Source organism: Coregonus clupeaformis, unplaced genomic scaffold (genome assembly GCF_020615455.1).
Source record: "Coregonus clupeaformis isolate EN_2021a unplaced genomic scaffold, ASM2061545v1 scaf0018, whole genome shotgun sequence".
Taxonomy (NCBI): Eukaryota; Metazoa; Chordata; class Actinopteri; order Salmoniformes; family Salmonidae; genus Coregonus; species Coregonus clupeaformis.
Genome location: NW_025533473.1, coordinates 517,149 through 538,376, shown reverse-complemented (window position 1 = coordinate 538,376; position 21,228 = coordinate 517,149). Strand labels below are relative to the sequence as shown.

Genomic DNA, 21,228 nt, shown 5'->3' with positions numbered 1-21,228 from the left:
CTGCTGATATTTAGATGTAGCAGTGTTGGGACTGCTGTTGGGACTCTGCTGTTGGGACAGCTTTATGTAGGGCACCGTTTGTCACCGTTATAGTGCAATTCATGTATTGTTTAGAGTTGTGTTGTGTTGTGTAGTGGCTGTACTGGCACACATCCCAATTTGTTTTTGTTTTTTGACCCACCAAGATATACATGCTAAAATCGCCACTGATTATGCATAACCCATCATTCATTAGCTAAAGATAACGTTAATAATGCATTGAATGTATTACCTGAAAGAGGTAGGCTATATAATCTTGAACAGGATTATCTACACTTTTGTGGGGAAAAACTTATTCTGATTGGCTGGGCCTGGCTCTCCAGTGGGTGGGCCTGGCTGCCAAGTGGATGGGCCTATGCCCTCCAAGGCACCCATGGCTGCACCCCTGCCCAGTAATGTGAAATCCATAGATTAGGGCCTAATTAATTTATTACAATTGACTGATTTCCTTATATGAACTCTAACTCAGTAAAATCTTTAAAATTATTGCATGTTGCGGTAATATTTTTGTTCAGTATATTTTGGATGCAATTTGAATGGAATTGATGGAGAGAAAGACTGCGAGAGAGTGCTTGCGCATGCATTGATTTAATGCAACTATATTTGAGTGATAGGCTGTTTTAAAACTCTGCAGCTGCAATAAATAAATATCTTTACAATTCAAAAATACGGTGACCCCCAAAAGACAGATGGAGATGTGTAAATTAGACATGCATTCGGTCCTTATACAGTGGGGAAAAAAAGTATTTAGTCAGCCACCAATTGTGCAAGTTCTCCCACTTAAAAAGATGAGAGAGGCCTGTAATTTTCATCATAGGTACACGTCAACTATGGTTTTCACACACTGTTGCTGGTATTTTGGCCCATTCCTCCATGCAGATCTCCTCTAGAGCAGTGATGTTTTGGGGCTGTCGCTGGGCAACACAGACTTTGAACTCCCTCCAAAGATTTTCTATGGGGTTGAGATCTGGAGACTGGCTAGGCCACTCCTGGACCTTGAAATGCTTCTTACGAAGCCACTCCTTCGTTGCCCGGGCGGTGTGTTTGGGATCATTGTCATGCTGAAAGACCCAGCCACGTTTCATCTTCAATGCCCTTGCTGATGGAAGGAGGTTTTCACTCAAAATCTCACGATACATGGCCCCATTCATTCTTTCCTTTACACGGATCAGTCGTCCTGGTCCCTTTGCAGAAAAACAGCCCCAAAGCATGATGTTTCCACCCCCATGCTTCACAGTAGGTATGGTGTTCTTTGGATGCAACTCAGCATTCTTTGTCCTCCAAACATGACGAGTTGAGTTTTTACCAAAAAGTTATATTTTGGTTTCATCTGACCATATGACATTCTCCCAATCCTCTTCTGGATCATCCAAATGCACTCTAGCAAACTTCAGACGGGCCTGGACATGTACTGCCTTAAGCAGGGGGACACGTCTGGCACTGCAGGATTTGAGTCCCTGGCGGCGTAGTGTGTTACTGATGGTAGGCTTTGTTACTTTGGTCCCAGCTCTCTGCAGGTCATTCACTAGGTCCCCCCGTGTGGTTCTGGGATTTTTTGCTCACCGTTCTTGTGATCATTTTGACCCCACGGGGTGAGATCTTGCGTGGAGCCCCAGATCGAGGGAGATTATCTGTGGTCTTGTATGTCTTCCATTTCCTAATAATTGCTCCCACAGTTGATTTCTTCAAACCAAGCTGCTTACCTATTGCAGATTCAGTCTTCCCAGCCTGGTGCAGGTCTACAATTTTGTTTCTGGTGTCCTTTGACAGCTCTTTGGTCTTGGCCATAGTGGAGTTTGGAGTGTGACTGTTTGAGGTTGTGGACAGGTGTCTTTTATACTGATAACAAGTTCAAACAGGTGCCATTAATACAGGTAATGAGTGGAGGACAGAGGAGCCTATTAAAGAAGAAGTTACAGGTCTGTGAGAGCCAGAAATCTTGCTTGTTTGTAGGTGACTGTCACGATCGTCGGAAGGAGCGGACCAATACGCAGCGCGTGGAGTGAACATGATGACTTTATTTATAAAGCAACCACGTAAAAAAACAACAAATGACGATAATGAAGTCCTCAGTGACACGACTGAACACGGAACAATAACCCACAAAACACAGGAGAAAACACACAGAATATATATGGCTCCCAATCAGAGATAACGAGCCGACAGCTGACACTCGTTACCTCCGATTGGGAGTCATTAACCAATCACCAAAAACACAAACAAATGAAACTCACCCAACCCAACACCACCAAATGAAATACACCCTGGCTCTAACACACAGTCCTTGGAGCCAGAGTGTGACAGTACCCCCCCCTAAAGGTGCGCACTCCGGGCGCACCAGCATACAGTCTAGGGGAGGGTCTGGGTGGGCGTCTGTCCCCGGTGGCGGCTCTGGCCCCGGTCGTGATCCCCACCCCACCGCAGTCACAACCTGCTTCGGTAGCCTCCTCCCAATGACCACCCTCCAACTAACCCCACCTGGACTAAGGGGCAACACCGGACTAAGGGGCAGCATCGGACTAAGGGGCAGTACCGGACTACGGGGCAGTACCGGACTAAGGGGCAGTACCGGACTAAGGGGCAGTACCAGGCTAAGGGACAGCACCAGGATAAGGGACAGCACCAGGATAAGGAGCAACACCGAGCTAAGGGACAGCACCTGACTAAATGGCGGATCCTGGCTGGCTGGCTCATGGCTGGCTGACGGATCTGGCTGCTCATGGCTGGCTGACGGATCTGGCTGCTCATGGCTGGCTGACGGATCTGGCTGCTCATGGCCGACTGACGGATCTGGCTGATCCTGTCTGGCAGAAGGCTCTGGCTGATCCTGTCTGGCAGAAGGCTCTGGCTGATCCTGTCTGGCAGAAGGCTCTGGCTGATCCTGTCTGGCAGAAGGCTCTGGCTGATCCTGTCTGGCGGAAGGCTCTGGCTGATCCTGTCTGGCGGAAGGCTCTGGCTGATCCTGTCTGGCAGACGGCTCTGGCTGATCCTGTCTGGCGGAAGGCTCTGACGGCGTTGGGCAGACGGGCAGTTCAGACGGCGTTGGGCAGACGGACAGTTCAGGCCCCGTTGGGCAGACGGCAGACTCTGGCCGTCTGAGGCGCATCGTAGGCCTGGTGCGTGGTGCCGGAACAGGAGGTACCGGGCTGAGGACACGCATCTCAGGGCTAGTGCGGGGAGAAGCAACAGGGCATGCTGGACCCTGGGGACGCACCGTAGGCCTGATGCGTGGTGCCGGAACTGGAGGTACCGGGCTGAGGACACGCATCTCAGGGCTAGTGCGGGAAGCAGCAACAGGGCATGCTTGGCCCTGGGGACGCACCGTAGGCCTGATGCGTGGTGCCGGAACTGGAGGTACCGGGCTGAGGACACGCATCTCAGGGCTAGTGCGGGGAGTCGGAACAGGGCATGCTGGACCCTGGGGACTCCCATAACGCCTAGTGCGGGGAGCCGGAACAGGGCATGCTGGACCCTGGGGACTCACCTCACGCCTAGTGCGGAGAGCAGGAACAGGCCGGGCGGGGGCTGGCGACGCGCACCGTATCCCTGGTGCGAGTGGCCGGAACAGGCCGGGCCGGGCTGGCGAGCGCACCGTATCCCTGGTGCGTGGAGTAGGAACAGGCCGGGCTGGGCTGGCGAAGCGCACCGTATCCCTGGTGCGTGGAGTAGGAACAGGCCGGGCTGGGCTGGCGAAGCGCACCGTATCCCTGGTGCGTGAGTAGGAACAGGCCGGGCTGAGCTGGCGACGCGCACCGCATACTTGGTGCGTATGGCAGGAACAGGCCGAACCGGGCTGGCGACGCGCACCTTACACTTAGTGCGAGGGACCGGAACAGGCCGTACTGCACGGGGAACACACACTACTGGCTGCACCTCGGGACTAGGAACGGGCCGGACCGAACTGGTTACACACCCCAGTACCTCACGCCGTGCCTCAACACCTTCCTTCCCTGCTTTACCCAGTAGCCCCCTTGACCTGGTAGCCCACTGAATCCATCCCTTCTCTGCCTCCGTCAGCCCCCTTAACCTGGCAGCCCTCTGACTCTGCCTTGTGGCAGCCTCCTGCTGCTCCGTCGCCCAAGCCATGTGCCCCCCCCCAAAAATTTCTTGGGGTTGCCTCTCGTCCTTCCGACGATGATGGCCCTGCTGATGCCGTTGCTCCTCTCGCCGTCGCCTCTCCACCGTCTCGTTCCATGGTCGGCGATCCATACCATCTAGGATCTCCTCCCAAGTCCAGGACCCTTTACCTTCCACCAGTTCCTTCCATGTCCAGACCCTTTGTTCCTGGACGCGCTGCTTGGTTCCTTTATGGTGGGTTATTCTGTCACGATCGTCGGAAGGAGCGGACCAATACGCAGCGCGTGGAGTGAACATGATGACTTTATTTATAAAGCAACCACGTAAAAAAACAACAAATGACGATAATGAAGTCCTCAGTGACACGACTGAACACGGAACAATAACCCACAAAACACAGGAGAAAACACACAGAATATATATGGCTCCCAATCAGAGATAACGAGCCGACAGCTGACACTCGTTACCTCCGATTGGGAGTCATGAACCAATCACCAAAAACACAAACAAATGAAACTCACCCAACCCAACACCACCAAATGAAATACACCCTGGCTCTAACACACAGTCCTTGGAGCCAGAGTGTGACAGTGACCAAATACTTATTTTCCACCATCATTTGCAAATAAATTCATTAAAAATCCTACAATGTGATGTTCTGGATTTTTTTTTCTCATTTTGTCTGTCATAGTTGACGTGTACCTATGATGAAAATTACAGGCCTCTCTCATCTTTTTAAGTGGGAGAACTTGCACAATTGGTGGCTGACTAAATACTTTTTTTCCCCACTGTATATAACAAACCGTATTCAAAAACACCTTGTGTTATTTTGTAGGCTAATGGTACCCTCCTTCTACATTTTTATGTTTCTTTTCGTTGGTTTTATTATTTAAAATTTATTTTTTTACAAATTCATTTAAATTGATTTACTGAAATCAGTTGCCGTCCCTCAATTGTTCGCAGATTATGTGTCTCCTCCTGGGCAGCTCACAGTAAGGGTCCGGTCTGGGCGGGTCCTCGTCCTCTTTTGGTCAGATGGGAATTTCCCTCACGCTTCATGAAATGCGCCACCGGTTTTCCTCGCAGACCCCCACTGGAAAGCTCCGCAGGCAGAATCAATAATATATTTTGTGACGCCAAATTGTTGTGGAAATTCTATACCATGTCGTGGAAATTACCACTAGGGACACTCGAAGTCAGTCTTAAATGAATAATTGTTTATTGTCAGCGCACTGGAGAGGTTCCAACCAACTCAATGCACCATATGTACACGTCAACCATGAGCTCTGCTGGGGCAGTCCCAGCAGTTGTCTTACATATGGCTATACACAGACAAGTTATATTTGCATGATTTAGCATAATTAATTCATCATTAGCGTTTTGTTTCATTCATGTGACTGACCAATACTGGTTCATTAAATGTGACAGACCAATACCTCACAAGGCTTCTTCTCTCTAAGCTGAGACTTTGGAACTGAGATTTATTCTGTTCTCAAAACAAAGGTCTGGGCGTACTGCCAAATTGCAACTATTGATAGTTAGGATTCCTTCAGTCAGTCACTTGCATGAACACAGAAATTGGTTTATAGAAAAGCACAAACATAGAACATAGAAATGTATAGAATAGAAAAGCACAAACATTAAAATGTCCATCACAAAGGCTACTCACAACTGCTGTCCGGGACATTTTCATGATAATAAGTGTTTAAGACTTTCTCCCTGAATTTTTGACTAGCTGATTATAGCGAAGAAAATACATCTCCATTTCCCACTGTGTAAACACATAAATTCTCATGGCAAATAAACTCAAGATAAAGCCTGATAAACTTGTGGAATTGATATTCAGAGCTTAAACAGCAAAACATGTTCATCTTAAGCCTTTGACAGGAACCAGGACTAATAAATCCAATGCAACTGCATGTTTTACAAACGGTACCACATGGATGGGCACAGTGTTGTAAAAATACTTTCAAGTACTACTTAAGTCGTTTTTTGGGGTATCTGTACTTTACTACATTCCTAGACAAAATAATGTACTTTTTACTCCATGCATTTTCCCTGGCACCCAAAAGTACTCGTTACATTTTGAATGCTTAGCAGGACAGGAAAATGGTCCAATTGACACACTTATCTAGGGAACATCCCTGGTCATTCCTACTGCCTCTGATCTGGCAGACTCACTAAACACAACTGCTTTGTTTGTAAATTATGTCTGAGTGTTGGAGTGTGCCCCTTGCTATCCGTAAAAAAAAATTAAAACAAGAAAATTGTGTCCTCTGGTTTGCTTAATATAAGGAATGTGAAATGATTTATACTTTTACTTTTGATATATTTTTGCAATTACATTTACTTTTGAATCTTAAGTATATTTAAAACCAAATACTTTTAGACTTTTACTCAAGTAGTATTTTACTAGATGACTTTCACTTTTACTTGATTTATTTTCTATTAAGGTATCTTTACTTTTATTGGGTACTTTTTCCACCACTCTTCCAGACTTAGACCTGAGGGGGTATACAACAAAGCAGGATCAATGAGTTAGCCAGCTAACTTTTTTTGAAAGATAGGGGTGAAATGGGCATGGTCTGAATAAATCAACAACCACATTTGCATACCTATGTTTAGATTTCTTAATGAACCAGACAATCGATACATAGTTAATCCATGACTAAAGTATTGATCCTGCTTTGCAGTACACCCTTCTGAATATGAATAAATCGGCCTACAGTTAGTATATGAATTGTACATTTTTCTCAGTTATTTTTTCACATTCCCTAAAAGCCACACTCTGTAAGATACAGTGGGGAAAAAAAGTATTTAGTCAACCACCAATTGTGCAAGTTCTCCCACTTAAAAAGATGAGAGAGGCCTGTCATTTTCATCATAGGTACACGTCAACTGTGACAGACAAATTGAGAAAAAAAAATCCAGAAGATCACATTGTAGGATTGGTAATGAATTTATTTGCAAATTATGGTGGAAAATAAGTATTTGGTCACCTACAAACAAGCAAGATTTCTGGCTCTCACAGACCTGTAACTTCTTCTTTAAGAGGCTCCTCTGTCCTCCACTCGTTACCTGTATTAATGGCACCTGTTTGAACTTGTTATCAGTATAAAAGACACCTGTCCACAACCTCAAACAGTCACACTCCAAACTCCACTATGGCCAAGACCAAAGAGCTGTCAAAGGACACAAGAAACAAAATTGTAGACCTGCACCAGGCTGGGAAGACTGAATCTGCAATAGGTAAGCATCTTGGTTTGAAGAAATCAACTGTGGGAGCAATTATTAGGAAATGGAAGACATACAAGACCACTGATAATCTCCCTCGATCTGGGGCTCCACGCAAGATCTCACCCTGTGGGGTCAAAATGATCACAAGAACGGTGAGCAAAAATCCCAGAACCACACGGGGGGACCTAGTGAATGACCTGCAGAGAGCTGGGACCAAAGTAACAAAGCCTACCATCAGTAACACACTATGCCGCCAGGGACTCAAATCCTGCAGTGCCAGACGTGTCCCCCTGCTTAAGCCAGTACATGTCCAGGCCTGTCTGAAGTTTGCTATAGTGCATTTGGATGATCCAGAAGAGGATTGGGAGAATGTCATATGGTCAGATGAAACCAAAATATAACTTTTTGGTAAAAACTCAACTCGTCGTGTTTGGAGGACAAAGAATGCTGAGTTGCATCCAAAGAACACCATACTAACTGTGAAGCATGGGGGTGGAAACATCATGCTTTGGGGCTGTTTTTCTGCAAAGGGACCAGGACGACTGATCCGTGTAAAGGAAAGAATGAATGGGGCCATGTATCGTGAGATTTTGAGTGAAAACCTCCTTCCATCAGCAAGGGCATTGAAGATGAAACGTGGCTGGGTCTTTCAGCATGACAATGATCCCAAACACACCGCCCGGGCAACGAAGGAGTGGCTTCGTAAGAAGCATTTCAAGGTCCTGGAGTGGCCTAGCCAGTCTCCAGATCTCAACCCCATAGAAAATCTTTGGAGGGAGTTGAAAGTCTGTGTTGTCCAGCGACAGCCCCAAAACATCACTGCTCTAGAGGATATCTGCATGGAGGAATGGGCCAAAATACCAGCAACAGTGTGTGACAACCTTGTGAAGACTTACAGAAAACGTTTGACCTGTGTCATTGCCAACAAAGGGTATATAACAAAGTATTGAGAAACTTTTGTTATTGACCAAATACTTATTTTCCACCATAATTTGCAAATAAATTCATTAAAAATCCTACAATGTGATTTTCTGGATTATTTTTTCTCATTTTGTCTGTCATAGTTGACATGTACCTATGATGAAAATTACAGGCCTCTCTCATCTTTTTAAGTGGGAGAACTTGCACAATTGGTGGCTGACTAAATACTTTTTTTCCCCACTGTACATATGCAATGCAAACATAAACAACAGAGCAAATGCATCACATGCAAATAGCACTTGATTAACACACACAGTTTGAAAAAGTATAATTTAATCACAGAGCATTAAAACTTACTTACTCTATATTGAAATTGACTTACTCCAAGTTCAATTCGTGTTTTAAAACATACAAATGTATTTTTGTGTACACTTGTACAATTTGATTTCATGTGGTATAAACAAAAACACATTCTCAGGAAAAAGAATGTATAGGAGCATTGTGTGTAACTCATGAATGTTAAGTTTATGTGATGTGAAAGCGCTCACTGGGAGCAATGGTAAGGCAACTCCCCTGTTTCCTCATGGTCTTTCAAGTGCCCAAACTGGAAAATAGCTTTCCACACTGGGAGAAATATATATTTCTCTGCAGTGTGGATACTTTCAAGACTTCTCTGCAGAGTGTGTTTGCGCATGTTTTTTTCAAGTATCTTGACTAGGTGAAACTCTTTCCACAATGGGAGCAGCGGAAAGGCTTCTTCCCTGTGTGTCATCTCATGCATTGTAAGGTGTCCTAACCAGGTAAAAGCTTTTTCACACTAGGAGGATTGGAAAGGCTTATTTCCTGTGTGTGTCATCTCATGGGTTTTCAATCTCCTTAACCTGGTAAAACCCTTTCCACACTGAGAGCATTGGAATGGTTTTTCTCCTGTGTGTATTGTCGTGTGATCTTTTAGATGAGATGACTGGATGAATCTCTTTCCACACTGAGAGCATTGGAAAGGCCTCTTTCTCTCTACTAAGTGTGTTCTCTCATGTGATTTCCGGTCCCCTGATGAGAAAAATGTATTTTCACACTGGGAGCACTGATACGGCTTCTCGCCAGTGTGTGTTCTTTCATGTACTTTTAGATGCCCTGATCGCCCGAAACCCTTCCCACAATGAGAACAGTGGTATGTTTTCTCTTCCCCTGTATGTATTCTCTCATGCGCTTTCAGGCCCCTTAACTCAACAAAACCCCTTCCACACTGTGAGCAGAGGTGAGGCTTCTCTTCTGTGTGTGTCCACTCATGTGTTTTCAGGCTCCCTAACTGGGTAAAACTCTTTCCGCACAGGGAGCAGTGGAAAGGCTTCTCGCCTTTGTGTATTCTGTTATGTTTTTTCAGGCTCCCTAACTCAGTAAAACTCTTTCCACACAGGGAGCAGTGGAAAGGCTTCTCCCCTGTGTGTGTCCTCTCATGTGTTTTCAGGTGCCCTAACTGGGTAAAACTCTTTCCACACACGGAGCAGTGGTGAGGCTTCTCTCCTGTGTGTATTCTCTTGTGCATTTTTAGGTTCCCTAAATGGGTAAAACTTTTTCCACACTGGAAGCATTGGAAAGGCTTGTCTCCTGTGTGTGTTCTTTCATGGTCTTTCAGGGTCCATGACCAGGTAAAACCCTTTCCACACTGAGAACATTGGAATGGTTTTTCTCCTGTGTGTGTTCTCTTATGCTCTTTCAGATGTGTTGCCCGGATAAATCTCTTTCCACACTGAGCGCATTGGAAAGGCCTCTCTACACAGTGTGTGGTTTTTTTCCCAGTGTGTATTCTCTCATGCGCTCTCAGGTTCCCTGACTGGGTGAAACCCTTTCCACACTGAAAGCAGTGGTAAGGCTTCAACCCTTTGTGTGTTATCTTATGGTCTTTAAGGTGCCCTAACCGGGTAAAAGTCTTTCCACATTGGGAGCAGGGGTAAGGCTTTTCTCCTGTGTGTGTCCTCTCATGCGTTTTCAGGTGCCCTGACTGAGTAAAACTCTTTCCACATTGGGAGCAGTGGTAAGGCTTTTCTCCTGTGTGTATTCTTTCATGATCTTTTAGGTTCCGTAACTTAGTAAAACTCTTTCCACACTGCAAGCAGTGGTGTGGTCTCGCTGGTTTGGGCGTCTCTGGGTCTGGTTCCCCTGAAGTACACTTTCCGCTGTTCAATTGAGACTCTAGTCTCTCTCCTGCCAAAGACAAACAGAGTGTTTAGTTAAATACTAAACAGAGACCTGAATGAAACCTCCACATGATAAAACTGCCTTCCTATGAGGTTTAATCCAGACTAGATCCATCAATAAAAACAGCAGCGCCCGTCATCACAGAGTGGCTGTAGTGTTTTGTAGCCTAATAAAAACACTTTTGAACTTGACTGTTATGCATTTATTAGACCTAATGGATTACAATTACATTGTATACAAACAATGAAGTAAAACAAGCTTACATTTGGGGTTCTGAGGGGTATATTACAATGCTAGCTAGAGCTACTTATGGTATTTTAAAACTAGCCAGCTTCAGTTAGCTTCAGATTCCAGTTCAGGCTTCATCCATGTTACGATGGTCGATATTGATCCTGCAGCTGCCACTAACTCCAGCCAGGCATGTAACTGCTTGTCCATGTAGCACGTGGACAGCCTAGTGAGTCGAACGCCAAACTCTTTATTGAGACAAAACTGAAAACGGCGATCCATGGGCGAGACAGTGACACATTTTCATTTTTGACTAAATTAAAATAAAAGTTATCCTGCAAATTCAGCAGGCTATGGTGGGAAATATGCTATTAGAAGTGCCGTCTTTCTTTTATTACGCGTATCATAATGCCATTATTGGTGTGCTTATCAATACACAAGCACCTTCTTTCCCACTCATTTAATTTTATTCATACGAAAGTTTTAATGTGCATGAAGTTTCAAATGCATCCTGTCATTACTAAATGTGTAGTGTGATATGTATTAGAATGTTTTTTTACACAATAACATTTTACTAATCAAATATTTAATTGTCTAGAGAATGAAGGGGGTGATAACGCACTCTGAGCTCTATTTTATCAAACTTAACGCAATAGTAAATCTTAACACTGGCGGTAGCATTATAGGTTCGAGGGGGGGGGTCCGAAAAATGTTCTATTGTATAAATAGAAACGCAACATGCAACAATTTCAAAGATTTTACAGTTCATATAAGGAAATCAGTCAATTGAAATAAATTAATTAGGCCCTAATCTATGGATTTCACATGACTGGGAGTACAGATATGCATCTGTTGGTCACAGATACCTTTGAAAAAAGCTAGGAGCGTGGATCAGAAAACCAGTCAGTATCTGGTGTAACTACCAATTGCCTCATGCAGCGCGACATCTCCTTCGTATAGAGTTGATCAGGCTGTTTATTGTGGCCTGTGGAATGTTGTCCCACTCCTCTTCAACGGCTGTGCAAAGTTGCTGGATATTGGCGGGAACTTGACACACTGTCGTACACGTCGATTCAGAGCATCCCAAACATGCTCAATGGGTGACATGTCTGGTGAGTATGCAGGCCATGGAAAAACTGGGACGTTTTCAGCTTCTAGGAATTGTGTACAGATCCTTGCGACATGGGGCCGTGCTTTATCATGCTGAAACTTGAGGTGATGGTGGCGGATGAATGGCACGACAATGGGCCTCAGGATCTCGTCACGGTATCTCTGTGCATTCAAATTGCCATGGATAAAATGCAATTGTGATCTTTGTCCATATCTTATGCCTGCCATACCATAACCCCACTGTCACCATGAGGTACTCTGTCCACAACGTTGACATCAGCAAACCGCTCGTCCACATGTCTGCCATCTGCTCAGTACAGTTGAAACCGGGATTAATCTGTGAAGAGCACACTTCTCCAGCGTGCCAGTGGCCATTGAAGGTGGCGACGCTGAACTGCAGTCAGGTCAAGACCCTGGTGAGGACGACGAGCACGCTGATGAGCTTCCCTGAGACCGGTTCTGACAGTTTGTGCAGAACTTCTTCGGTTGTGCAAACCCACAGTTTCATCAGCTGTCCAACGTTGTTGGAGGCGGCTTATGCTAGAGAAATTAACATTAGATTCTCTGGAAACAGCTCTGGTGGACATTCCTGCAGTCAGCATGCAAATTGCATGCTCCCTCAAAACTTTAGACATCTCATCTGTGGCATTGTGCATCTGACAGAGAAAATAGCCAAACTGACTTGCGCAAGTTAGACAAATGTGTTACTGCGATAGGTTATCTCTCTTTTGACGAACATATCAAGACTGTTTCAAGGACAGCTTTTTTCCATCTACGTAACATTGCAAAAATTAGAAATTTTCTGTCCAAAAATGATGCAGAAAAATTAATCCATGCATTTGTTACTTCTAGGTTAGACTACTGCAATGCTCTATTTTCCGGCTACCCGGATAAAGCACTAAATAAACTTCAGTTAGTGCTAAATACGGCTGCTAGAATCCTGACTAGAACCAAGAAATTTGATCATATTACTCCAGTGCTAGCTTCCCTACACTGGCTTCCTGTTAAGGCAAGGGCTGATTTCAAGGTTTTACTGTTAACCTATAAAGCGTTACATGGGCTTGCTCCTACCTATCTTTCAGAGTTGGTCCTGCCGTACATACCAATACGTACGCTACGGTCGCAAGACGCAGGCCTCCTAATTGTCCCTAGAATTTCTAAGCAAACAGCGGGAGGCAGGGCTTTCTCCTATAGATCTCCATTTTTATGGAACAGTCTGCCTACCCATGTGAGAGACGCAGACTCGGTCTCAACCTTTAAGTCTTTACTGAAGACTTATCTCTTCAGTAGGTCATATGATTGAGTGTAGTCTGGCCCAGGAGTGTGAAGGTGAACGGAAAGGCTCTGGAGCAACGAACAGCCCTTGCTGTCTCTGCCGGGCCGGTTCCCCTCTCCACTGGGGTTCTCTGCCTCTAACCCTGTTGCAGGGGCTGAGTCACTGGCTTGCTGGTGCTCTTTCATGCCGTCCCTGGGAGGGGTGCGTCACTTGAGTGGGTTGAGTTACTGACGTGATCTTCCTGTCTGGGTTGGCGCCCCCCCTTGGTTTGTGCTGTGGTGGAGACCTCTGTGGGCTATACTCGGCCTTGTCTCAGGATTGTAAGTTGGTGGTTGAGGATATCCCTCTAGTGGTGCGGGGGCTGTGCTTTGGCAGAGTGGGTGGGGTTATATCCTTCCTGTTTGGCCCTGTCCGGGGTTTCTTCGGATGGGGCCACAGTGTCTCCGGGACCGCTCCTGTCTCAGCCTCCAGTATTTATGCTGCAGTAGTTTATGTGTCGGGGGGCTGGGGTTAGTTGGTTATACCTGGAGTACTTCTCCTGTCTTATCTAGTGTCCTGTGTGAATTTAAGTATGCTCTCTCTAATTCTCTCGTTCTCTCTTTCTCTCTGAGAACCTGAGCCCTAGGACCATACGTCAGGACTACCGGGCATGATGACACCTTGCTGTCCCCAGTCCGCCTGGCCTTGCTGCTATTCCAGTTTCAACTGTTCTGCCTGCGGTTCGAAACCCCTACCTGTCCCAGACCTGCTGTTTTCAACTCTTAATGATCGGCTATGAAAAGCCAACTGAGAGACCTGAGCCCTAGGACCATACGTCGGGACTACCGGCCGTGGTGACTCCTTGCTGTCCCCAGTCCGCCTGGCCTTGCTGCTATTCCAGTTTCAACTGTTCTGCCTGCGGTTATGGAACCCCTACCTGTCCCAGACCTGCTGTTTTCAACTCTTAATGATCGGCTATGAAAAGCCAACTGAGATTTATTCCTGATTATTATTTGACCATGCTTGTCACTTATGAACATTTTTGAACATCTTGGCATGGTTCTGTTATAATCTTCACCCGGCACAGCCAGAAGAGGACTGGCCACCCCTCATAGCCTGGTTCCTCTCTAGGTTTCTTCCTAGGTTTTCGCCTTTCTAGGGAGTTTTTCCTAGCCACCGTGCTTTTACACCTGCATTACTAGCTGTTTGGGGTTTTAGGCTGGGTTTCTGTACAGCACTTCGAGATATTAGCTGATGTAAGAAGGGCTATATAAAATAAAATTGATTGATTGATTGATTGATCTATCATCTCATCTGGTAGTGTCTGTCTTGACTGCATCAAATCGATGTAAAGAAGCTAGATAGCTACACTAGCCAGCTAAGTTATTTAGCCAGCTAGCTAGCTAGCAATTATTAAACAACAGTCTATCTGTTGGTTGATCATTGTAGCCTACTCCTTCTCATTTAGTCAACTTAATTCCCTTAATTGTAATTAAATGTTACATTGATTACAAATCTCCCACTTCGCTTGCTACACATGGAGCTTCTGACAGTAGTGCTGCTTTGATTGACCGACAATAACAAGCTACATGCGTGAAAAGTGTGTAGACTACCAGTACGTCTTTTTTATGGGGTGCACTCATAAAAACTGTCATACAACTGTTGTTTTATTAAGATGTCTAATGTCATGGTCAATCCTTGTATGTAGCAATGTCACATAGACAATTTAATACAATTTTGGACAAAGCCTTTTCATTAAAAGATGCCTATATTTTATTCCTTCTCAAAAATGAATACACGCAAGTAACGAATACTAACGTTCCTTCGGATATTCGTATAACCGTGCCCTTCCCTATTTTAATCCTACTCTGTGATGTCACAGCGAAGCATTTTTTAGGACCTTTCTTCTTATCTTTTTAACCACAGATCACATATGTAGAAACTGGTTTGGTGCTGGAGATAATGAATGAGGTTGAAAAGTGGTAGAATTGCCCTTTAACGCCAGAAAATAGAGCCTTCTGTGCTACAGGGAGGGAATCTGATTTGATTGGTCCTTAACTCACACCTCAAACACTTCATTCAGGTTACAGTGGAGTTAGCCTGCCCCGGAAAAACTTGACAAAAAAAACTGTATTGTCATTACTTTAACCCTTTACACTTGTACTTGTTTACAGGTTAAAAATGGCAGATTTGGGCGCTGATAAATGCCTAAATTGGAACGCAGTGGCTGTACAGTAACATGCTATACATGATGTCAGAGCTCTGGCTCTGCGCTCCACAGCGCTGTATTGGTTTTGACTGACAGCTGTTCTGAACATGAGCACCTCGCACAACAAGAAGGTTCCCCCCATCCCTCCCGCTAATTGGACAGCTTTTGCAAATGTTTTGTTGTCTGAGTGAGGGAAATGCTGTAAATTAAAGAGTATGTATTTGAAAGATGAGACGTTGAGGATTATAATAAATACTGCTTTGATGTCATACAAGCAAACCAAACACCCGTGAGTCCAAATGTGCACTTCACACTTCCATATCATACAACTCATGTCATATACACTGAGTGTACAAAACATTAAGGTTAGGGTTAGGGTTCTTTCCATGACACAGACTGACCAGCTGAATCCAGGTGAAAGCTATGATCCCTTATTGATGTCACCTGTTAAATCCACTTCAAATCAGTGTAGATGAAGGGGAGGAGACAGGTTAAAGAAGGATTTTAAAGCCTTGAGACATGGATTGTGTGCGTGTCTTTGAACGAGGTATGGTAGTAGGTGCCAGGCACACCGGTTTGAGTGTGTCAAGAACTGCAACACTGTTGGGTTTTTCACACTCAACGGTTTCCCATATGTATCAAGAATGGTCCACACCCAAAGGACATCCAGCCAACTTGACACAACTGTGGGAAGCATTAGAGTCAACATGGGCCAGCATCCCTGTGGAACGCTTTCAACACCTTGTAGAGTCCATGCCCCAACGAATTGAGGCTGTTTTGGGGACAAAAGGGGCTGCAACTCAATATTAGGAAGATGTTCCGAATGTTTTGTACACTCAGTGTACAGTGTCAACGTTTATGATCACTATGTTTGATGTGCAGTTACAAGATCACATGGCGTCATACCCTGGGTTGTTCTGAACAGAACGAGCCTATGTTTGTCTATTGTGAAGACAATTAGCATACGGAACACGCATTTGCTAAATATAGGCCTTTAATATGTTACATACATTCACTGATAAAATTCATTCTAAATTTGACTGCTGAAATATTTAACGTAAAATTGACTACGGAATGGTGGAGCTCAAGAGCTTTTGAAGGTGATTTGGTGGTTCCCGGAACAGAAAAGGTTAGGAACCGCTGACCTAGAGAGCTAACATCACTTGAAGCAAGGTCACCGATGTCCTTAACCCGTGAAACATACATTAGAATTCCCATTTTTAATAGCTTCCTATCCACATGTGGTATAGACATGTGAAGACAAGTACTGTGGGTTCCCTCTCCTTTGTTGTCCACGCTACACCAATTACTTTATCAAAAAGCGGCTCGTGAGTAGTTTTAGAATGGCCTGCGACATGGTTTATGAATGTAAAATGCAGTCCCGCCAATTTGCGATAGAAAGAAGAAAAAAAAAGCGTTGGTAATATGGGTCCTACATTTTGAATGGCTTGGGCTAGAAAGACGTGGTTTTCTCTGTAGTAATGGTGCAAGCATTCAGTGTACTCAGTGTATTCGCTATGGCACTCAGAGGCTGCAGTACAGAAAAGTAATCTGGGTGATTTTTTTTCTAAGCGTACTGGTGCTCCCAAATAAAAATTCTGGGTTGCACAGCAACATATTTAGGAGCATTTGAGACCAAAATGGTTGGGCTGTTGAGCCCTGACAGATGAGCTGCTAATCAACACTGAATAGCTACGTTTTGCAAATATGGGTCAATTAATAAATATTGATCAATCAATGAACTGTTACAGAAAAAGATTGTAGTCTAATCCACACACACCATTGTTCTTACTTGATGACATCGAATCTGAATCTCCCTTTCCTTTTTCCTCCTCTTCATCTCCTTCTCTCGCAGTTCCACTCAGCCCCGGTGTTTTCCTGCAATCGACCAGCCGCACAGACACCCTCTTCAGACCCCACAGTAAGGAACTAGCGGGAGAGGCACGACCTGGGAACTCCGGGAGAGGGGAGGGGGGTGGGAAAGACTTGTCCTGGAAAACACATACGTAAATAATGACAGAATCAATTTAGGGTGGGAAACAATCTCCTACCTGTCAAGGAATTTTGAATTCTCAAAAGTCTCAGCAGTCTTTCTTTGATTCTTCTCATTCTCTGGACCTCCTTCTCAAAATGCATTAAAAGAGAAAGTCCAATCACCTTTATTTGCCAAGCACATTTACATATATTTACATTCACATTTACATTTTAGTCATTTAGCAGACGCTAAGAGCGACTTACAGGAGCAATTAGGGTTAAGTGCCTTGCTCAAGGGCACATCGACAGATTTTTCACCTAGTCGGCTCGGGGATTAGAACCAGCGACCTTTCGGTTACTGGCACAACGCTCTTAACCACTAAGCTACCTGCTATATAGGACATTTGGAGGAACCTCAAATATTCTCCTCCAATGTATTTAAAGAAGGAGGTCGAAGAATCAAGAATGAGAGGAATCAAGGAAGGACTGTTGAGAACCAAAACACTAAATGACTGGGAAATACTCACGCCACTCTCCCTCTGCTCTGTTGTGTACCTCCCTGGAGCTGAGTCCACCTCCAGCCGGTTGCTAGGAAACCAATCCTTGTCCTCCACGTCCCATTCTTTGTTGCAGTGAATAGCATTGTCGTCACAATCAACAGTCTGGCTGGGACTCATGGGTGCCAACCTATATTCTTCCTGTATCTTTCTGATGTCCTCTTTCACTATAGAGCCCTGGGAGGGCCAGGAAACAGCATTTTGCCTTGGCTCTGTAAAGGGAAGAGTTTGACTATTGGTACAAACAAAGGGTGTCGCTTGCTCTCTACCTGATTCCAGGCATATCACTCTCTTCATCATAGGACCTTCAGTCGGAGAGCAATTGGCGAGCGAACTCTGAATACAAACTAAACGAAAACGAAAAACGAATTAATAAAAAACGGAGGTCAGTAGAATGCCTCTAAAACCACACATCGGTTCAACAACTGCACAGTTTGTGCCCCTGTTTTTAAGACAATACCAAAGATTTGTATAACTAACCCAAGATACACCACAGTCTGTTGTTTCCAATGGGATAAAATGAAGCATAGTGGGCAGAACAAGCAAGGAGGTGGACAGAGCCATTGGCGTGTTCTAACATGCATATTTCCATTATGGTATGCCTACTCGGTGAAGTGCGTCTGTGCAATAACTCTATTCGCCCTTGCACACCTAAACACCACCATTTTCTCCAACTTTGGCAAAGGGTAAAGTCCACAAAACGTACAACTCTGTTCGTAACATATTCTTGTTTTGGGAACAGAGAACTGTATTGAGATTAAATGTTTCGTCAATTTGGAAAATTAGCTGAATGTCGGCCCAGTTCCATCTCACTCCATACTCTCCCACTGCCGGACACTGGGCTTCCGTCCTCTCCTCACCATAATTTATGGGGAATGGAAATTCCAAACAGATGCTTCAGATTTATACATCTGGTGAAACATCTGGCTCATTGTTCTATAGTAATGTCTAGATGGGATACAGCTTTTGTCAGATTGACGTCAAAAGTAGATTTTCTGAGGCATTTTAGCTAACCCTAACCCTTTTCCTAACCTTAACCTGCTACATTAATTATCCTAACCTGCTGCATAAGTTCTCCTAAACCTGCTACGAAAAGTCAATTTTGACAAAAGCTGTATCCCTTCTAGACAACACCTTGTTCTATCTGTGACAATACTCACTGGTGTCTTCAGTCTCCTCTCCTTCCTCCTCTTTTATTGAGATCGCAATCTCTTCCTCTTTCTCTTCTTTCACTATACAATCCTCCTCTTCTTCTTTCAATGTGAGAGTCTCCACTTTCACTACAAAAGGTCCTTTCTCTTCGTTCACTATAACAGCCTCCTCTTTCACTACAAAAGGTCCTTTCTCTTCGTTCACTATAACAACCCCCTCTTCTTCTTTCAATGTGATTGGCTCCTCTTTCTCCTTTATCGTTCTGAAAGCTTCTTCCTCTCCTTTTACTGTATCGTCCTCTTCTTCTTTTACGACAATGTTCAGCCCCAGAGGTTCTTTCTCTGTCCAGCAGACCTCGTTTTTAGCAGGCGGGGAGTAGCTTTGAGAGCTCATGGTCGGGGATGTTAGCTAGCTAGCACGAGCGACTACCCTAGTGCTAGGCTCAGTATCAATCTTAAATAGCAAATTACGTTTAAATCAACTAGTACATACGTTATCAGAATTGTGTTTAAAACACTGATATTCATGTAGCTACACAAAAGAAAGTGTCTAAAAAGATGCAATGGGTCGGTTTTATGTTGGCTACAGAGGTGGTTGAATCAGTAGCCGTGGTGTTGTTGTTGTTGAAGAAGCGTCTTCTTCTACTAGTATTCTGCCAGCAGCACAATCCATGACGTCACGTTTGTATGGTAATGTCGAAACCTAAATAAAAGCGCGCATTTTAAAACATTGCAATGTGGATAACTCATTCACAAGATATTGAATTTTAATCAATGGCCACCCTTTGTGACAACAAGAAAATGAGTAATTTATTAAAACAAATCAAAAATATGGTTTTAAAAACCTTTTTGAACACCAATAATTTAAAAAAATACAATGTTGATACTGGGATGTTGAGAATATTCAGCTGTAGAGAGAACTTTTCTACCTGTCTCAGCTAAAGTGGGATGAAATATGGTTAGTTTTGGAGGGGGGCTAATGCTGGCTTTTCACTCCGCCCCATCTATAGTCCCCAATGCAATACAATGTAGACCTGTCTGCTGCCTTTGATACTGTGAACCATCAGATCCTCCTCTCCACCCTCTCCGAGCTGGGCATCTCCGGTGCGGCTCACTCTTGGATTGCGTCCTACCTGACCGGTCGCTCCTACCAAGTGGCGTGGCGAGAAGCTGTCTCCGCACCACGTGCTCTCACCACTGGTGTCCCCCAGGGCTCAGTTCTAGGCCCTCTCCTATTCTCGCTATACACCAAGTCACTTGGCTCTGTCATATCCTCACATGGCCTCTCCTATCATTGCTACGCTGATGATACACAACTAATCTTCTCCTTTCCCCCTTCTGATAACCAGGTGGCGAATCGCATCTCTGCATGTCTGGCAGACATATCAGTATGGATGACGGATCACCACCTCAAGCTGAACCTTGGCAAGACGGAGCTGCTCTTCCTCCCGGGGAAGGACTGCCTGTTCCATGATCTCGCCATCACGGTTGACAACTCCGTTGTGTCCTCCTCCCAGAGTGCGAAGAGCCTTGGCGTGACCCTGGACAACACCCTGTCGTTCTCCGCTAACATCAAGGCGGTGACCCGATCCTGTAGGTTCATGCTCTACAACATTCGGAGAGTACGACCCTGCCTTACACAGGAAGCGGCACAGGTCCTAATCCAGGCACTTGTCATCTCCCGTCTGGATTACTGCAACTCGCTGTTGGCCGGACTCCCTGCCTGTGCCATTAAACCCCTACAACTCATCCAGAATGCCGCAGCCCGTCTGGTGTTCAACCTTCCCAAGTTCTCTCACGTCACCCCGCTCCTCCGCACACTCCACTGGCTTCCAGTTGAAGCTCGCATCTGCTACAAGACCATGGTGCTTGCCTACGGAGCTGTGAGGGGAACGGCACCTCCGTACCTTCAGGCTCTGATCAGTCCCTACACCCAAACGAGGGCATTGCGTTCATCCACCTCTGGCCTGCTGGCTCCCCTACCTCTGCGGAAGCATAGTTCCCGCTCAGCCCAGTCAAAACTGTTCGCTGCTCTGGCACCCCAATGGTGGAACAAGCTCCCTCACGACGCCAGGACAGCGGAGTCACTCACCACCTTTCGGAGACATTTGAAACCCCACCTCTTTAAGGAATACCTGGGATAGGATAAAGTAATCATTCTACCCCCCCCCCCCATTCTACCCCCCCCCCAAAAAAAAGAAAACATTGTAAAGTGGTTATCCCACTGGCTATAAGGTGAATGCACCTATTTGTAAGTCGCTCTGGATAAGA

General features: G+C 45.1%; 1 protein-coding gene across 1 annotated transcript; it reads right to left on the bottom strand.

Moving 5' to 3' along the window:
• Positions 1 to 9,305: 9,305 nt before the first annotated feature.
• Positions 9,306 to 19,586, bottom strand: LOC123483060 (zinc finger protein 660-like). The gene is made up of 5 exons (XM_045212477.1): positions 18,967 to 19,586; positions 17,777 to 18,018; positions 17,068 to 17,266; positions 9,753 to 10,479; positions 9,306 to 9,324 (listed from the first exon to the last, which is right to left on the bottom strand). Exons 1-5 carry the CDS (start codon positions 19,349 to 19,351, stop codon positions 9,306 to 9,308), a joined length of 1,572 nt encoding a protein of 523 aa, XP_045068412.1. The 5' UTR covers positions 19,352 to 19,586.
• Between the last annotated feature and the right edge of the window lie 1,642 nt (positions 19,587 to 21,228).

Excerpts from the sequence above, each read along its gene's own strand:
- LOC123483060 (XM_045212477.1), bottom strand. The coding sequence starts at position 19,351 with ATGAGCTCTCAAAGCTACTCCCCGCCTGCTAAAAACGAGGTCTGCTGG. Across the intron at positions 18,019-18,966 it reads AGAGGAGACTGAAGACACCA|AGCCAAGGCAAAATGCTGTT; the intron begins GTGAGTATTGTC and ends TTCCCTTTACAG. Across the intron at positions 17,267-17,776 it reads CAGAGCAGAGGGAGAGTGGC|GACAAGTCTTTCCCACCCCC; the intron begins GTGAGTATTTCC and ends TGTGTTTTCCAG.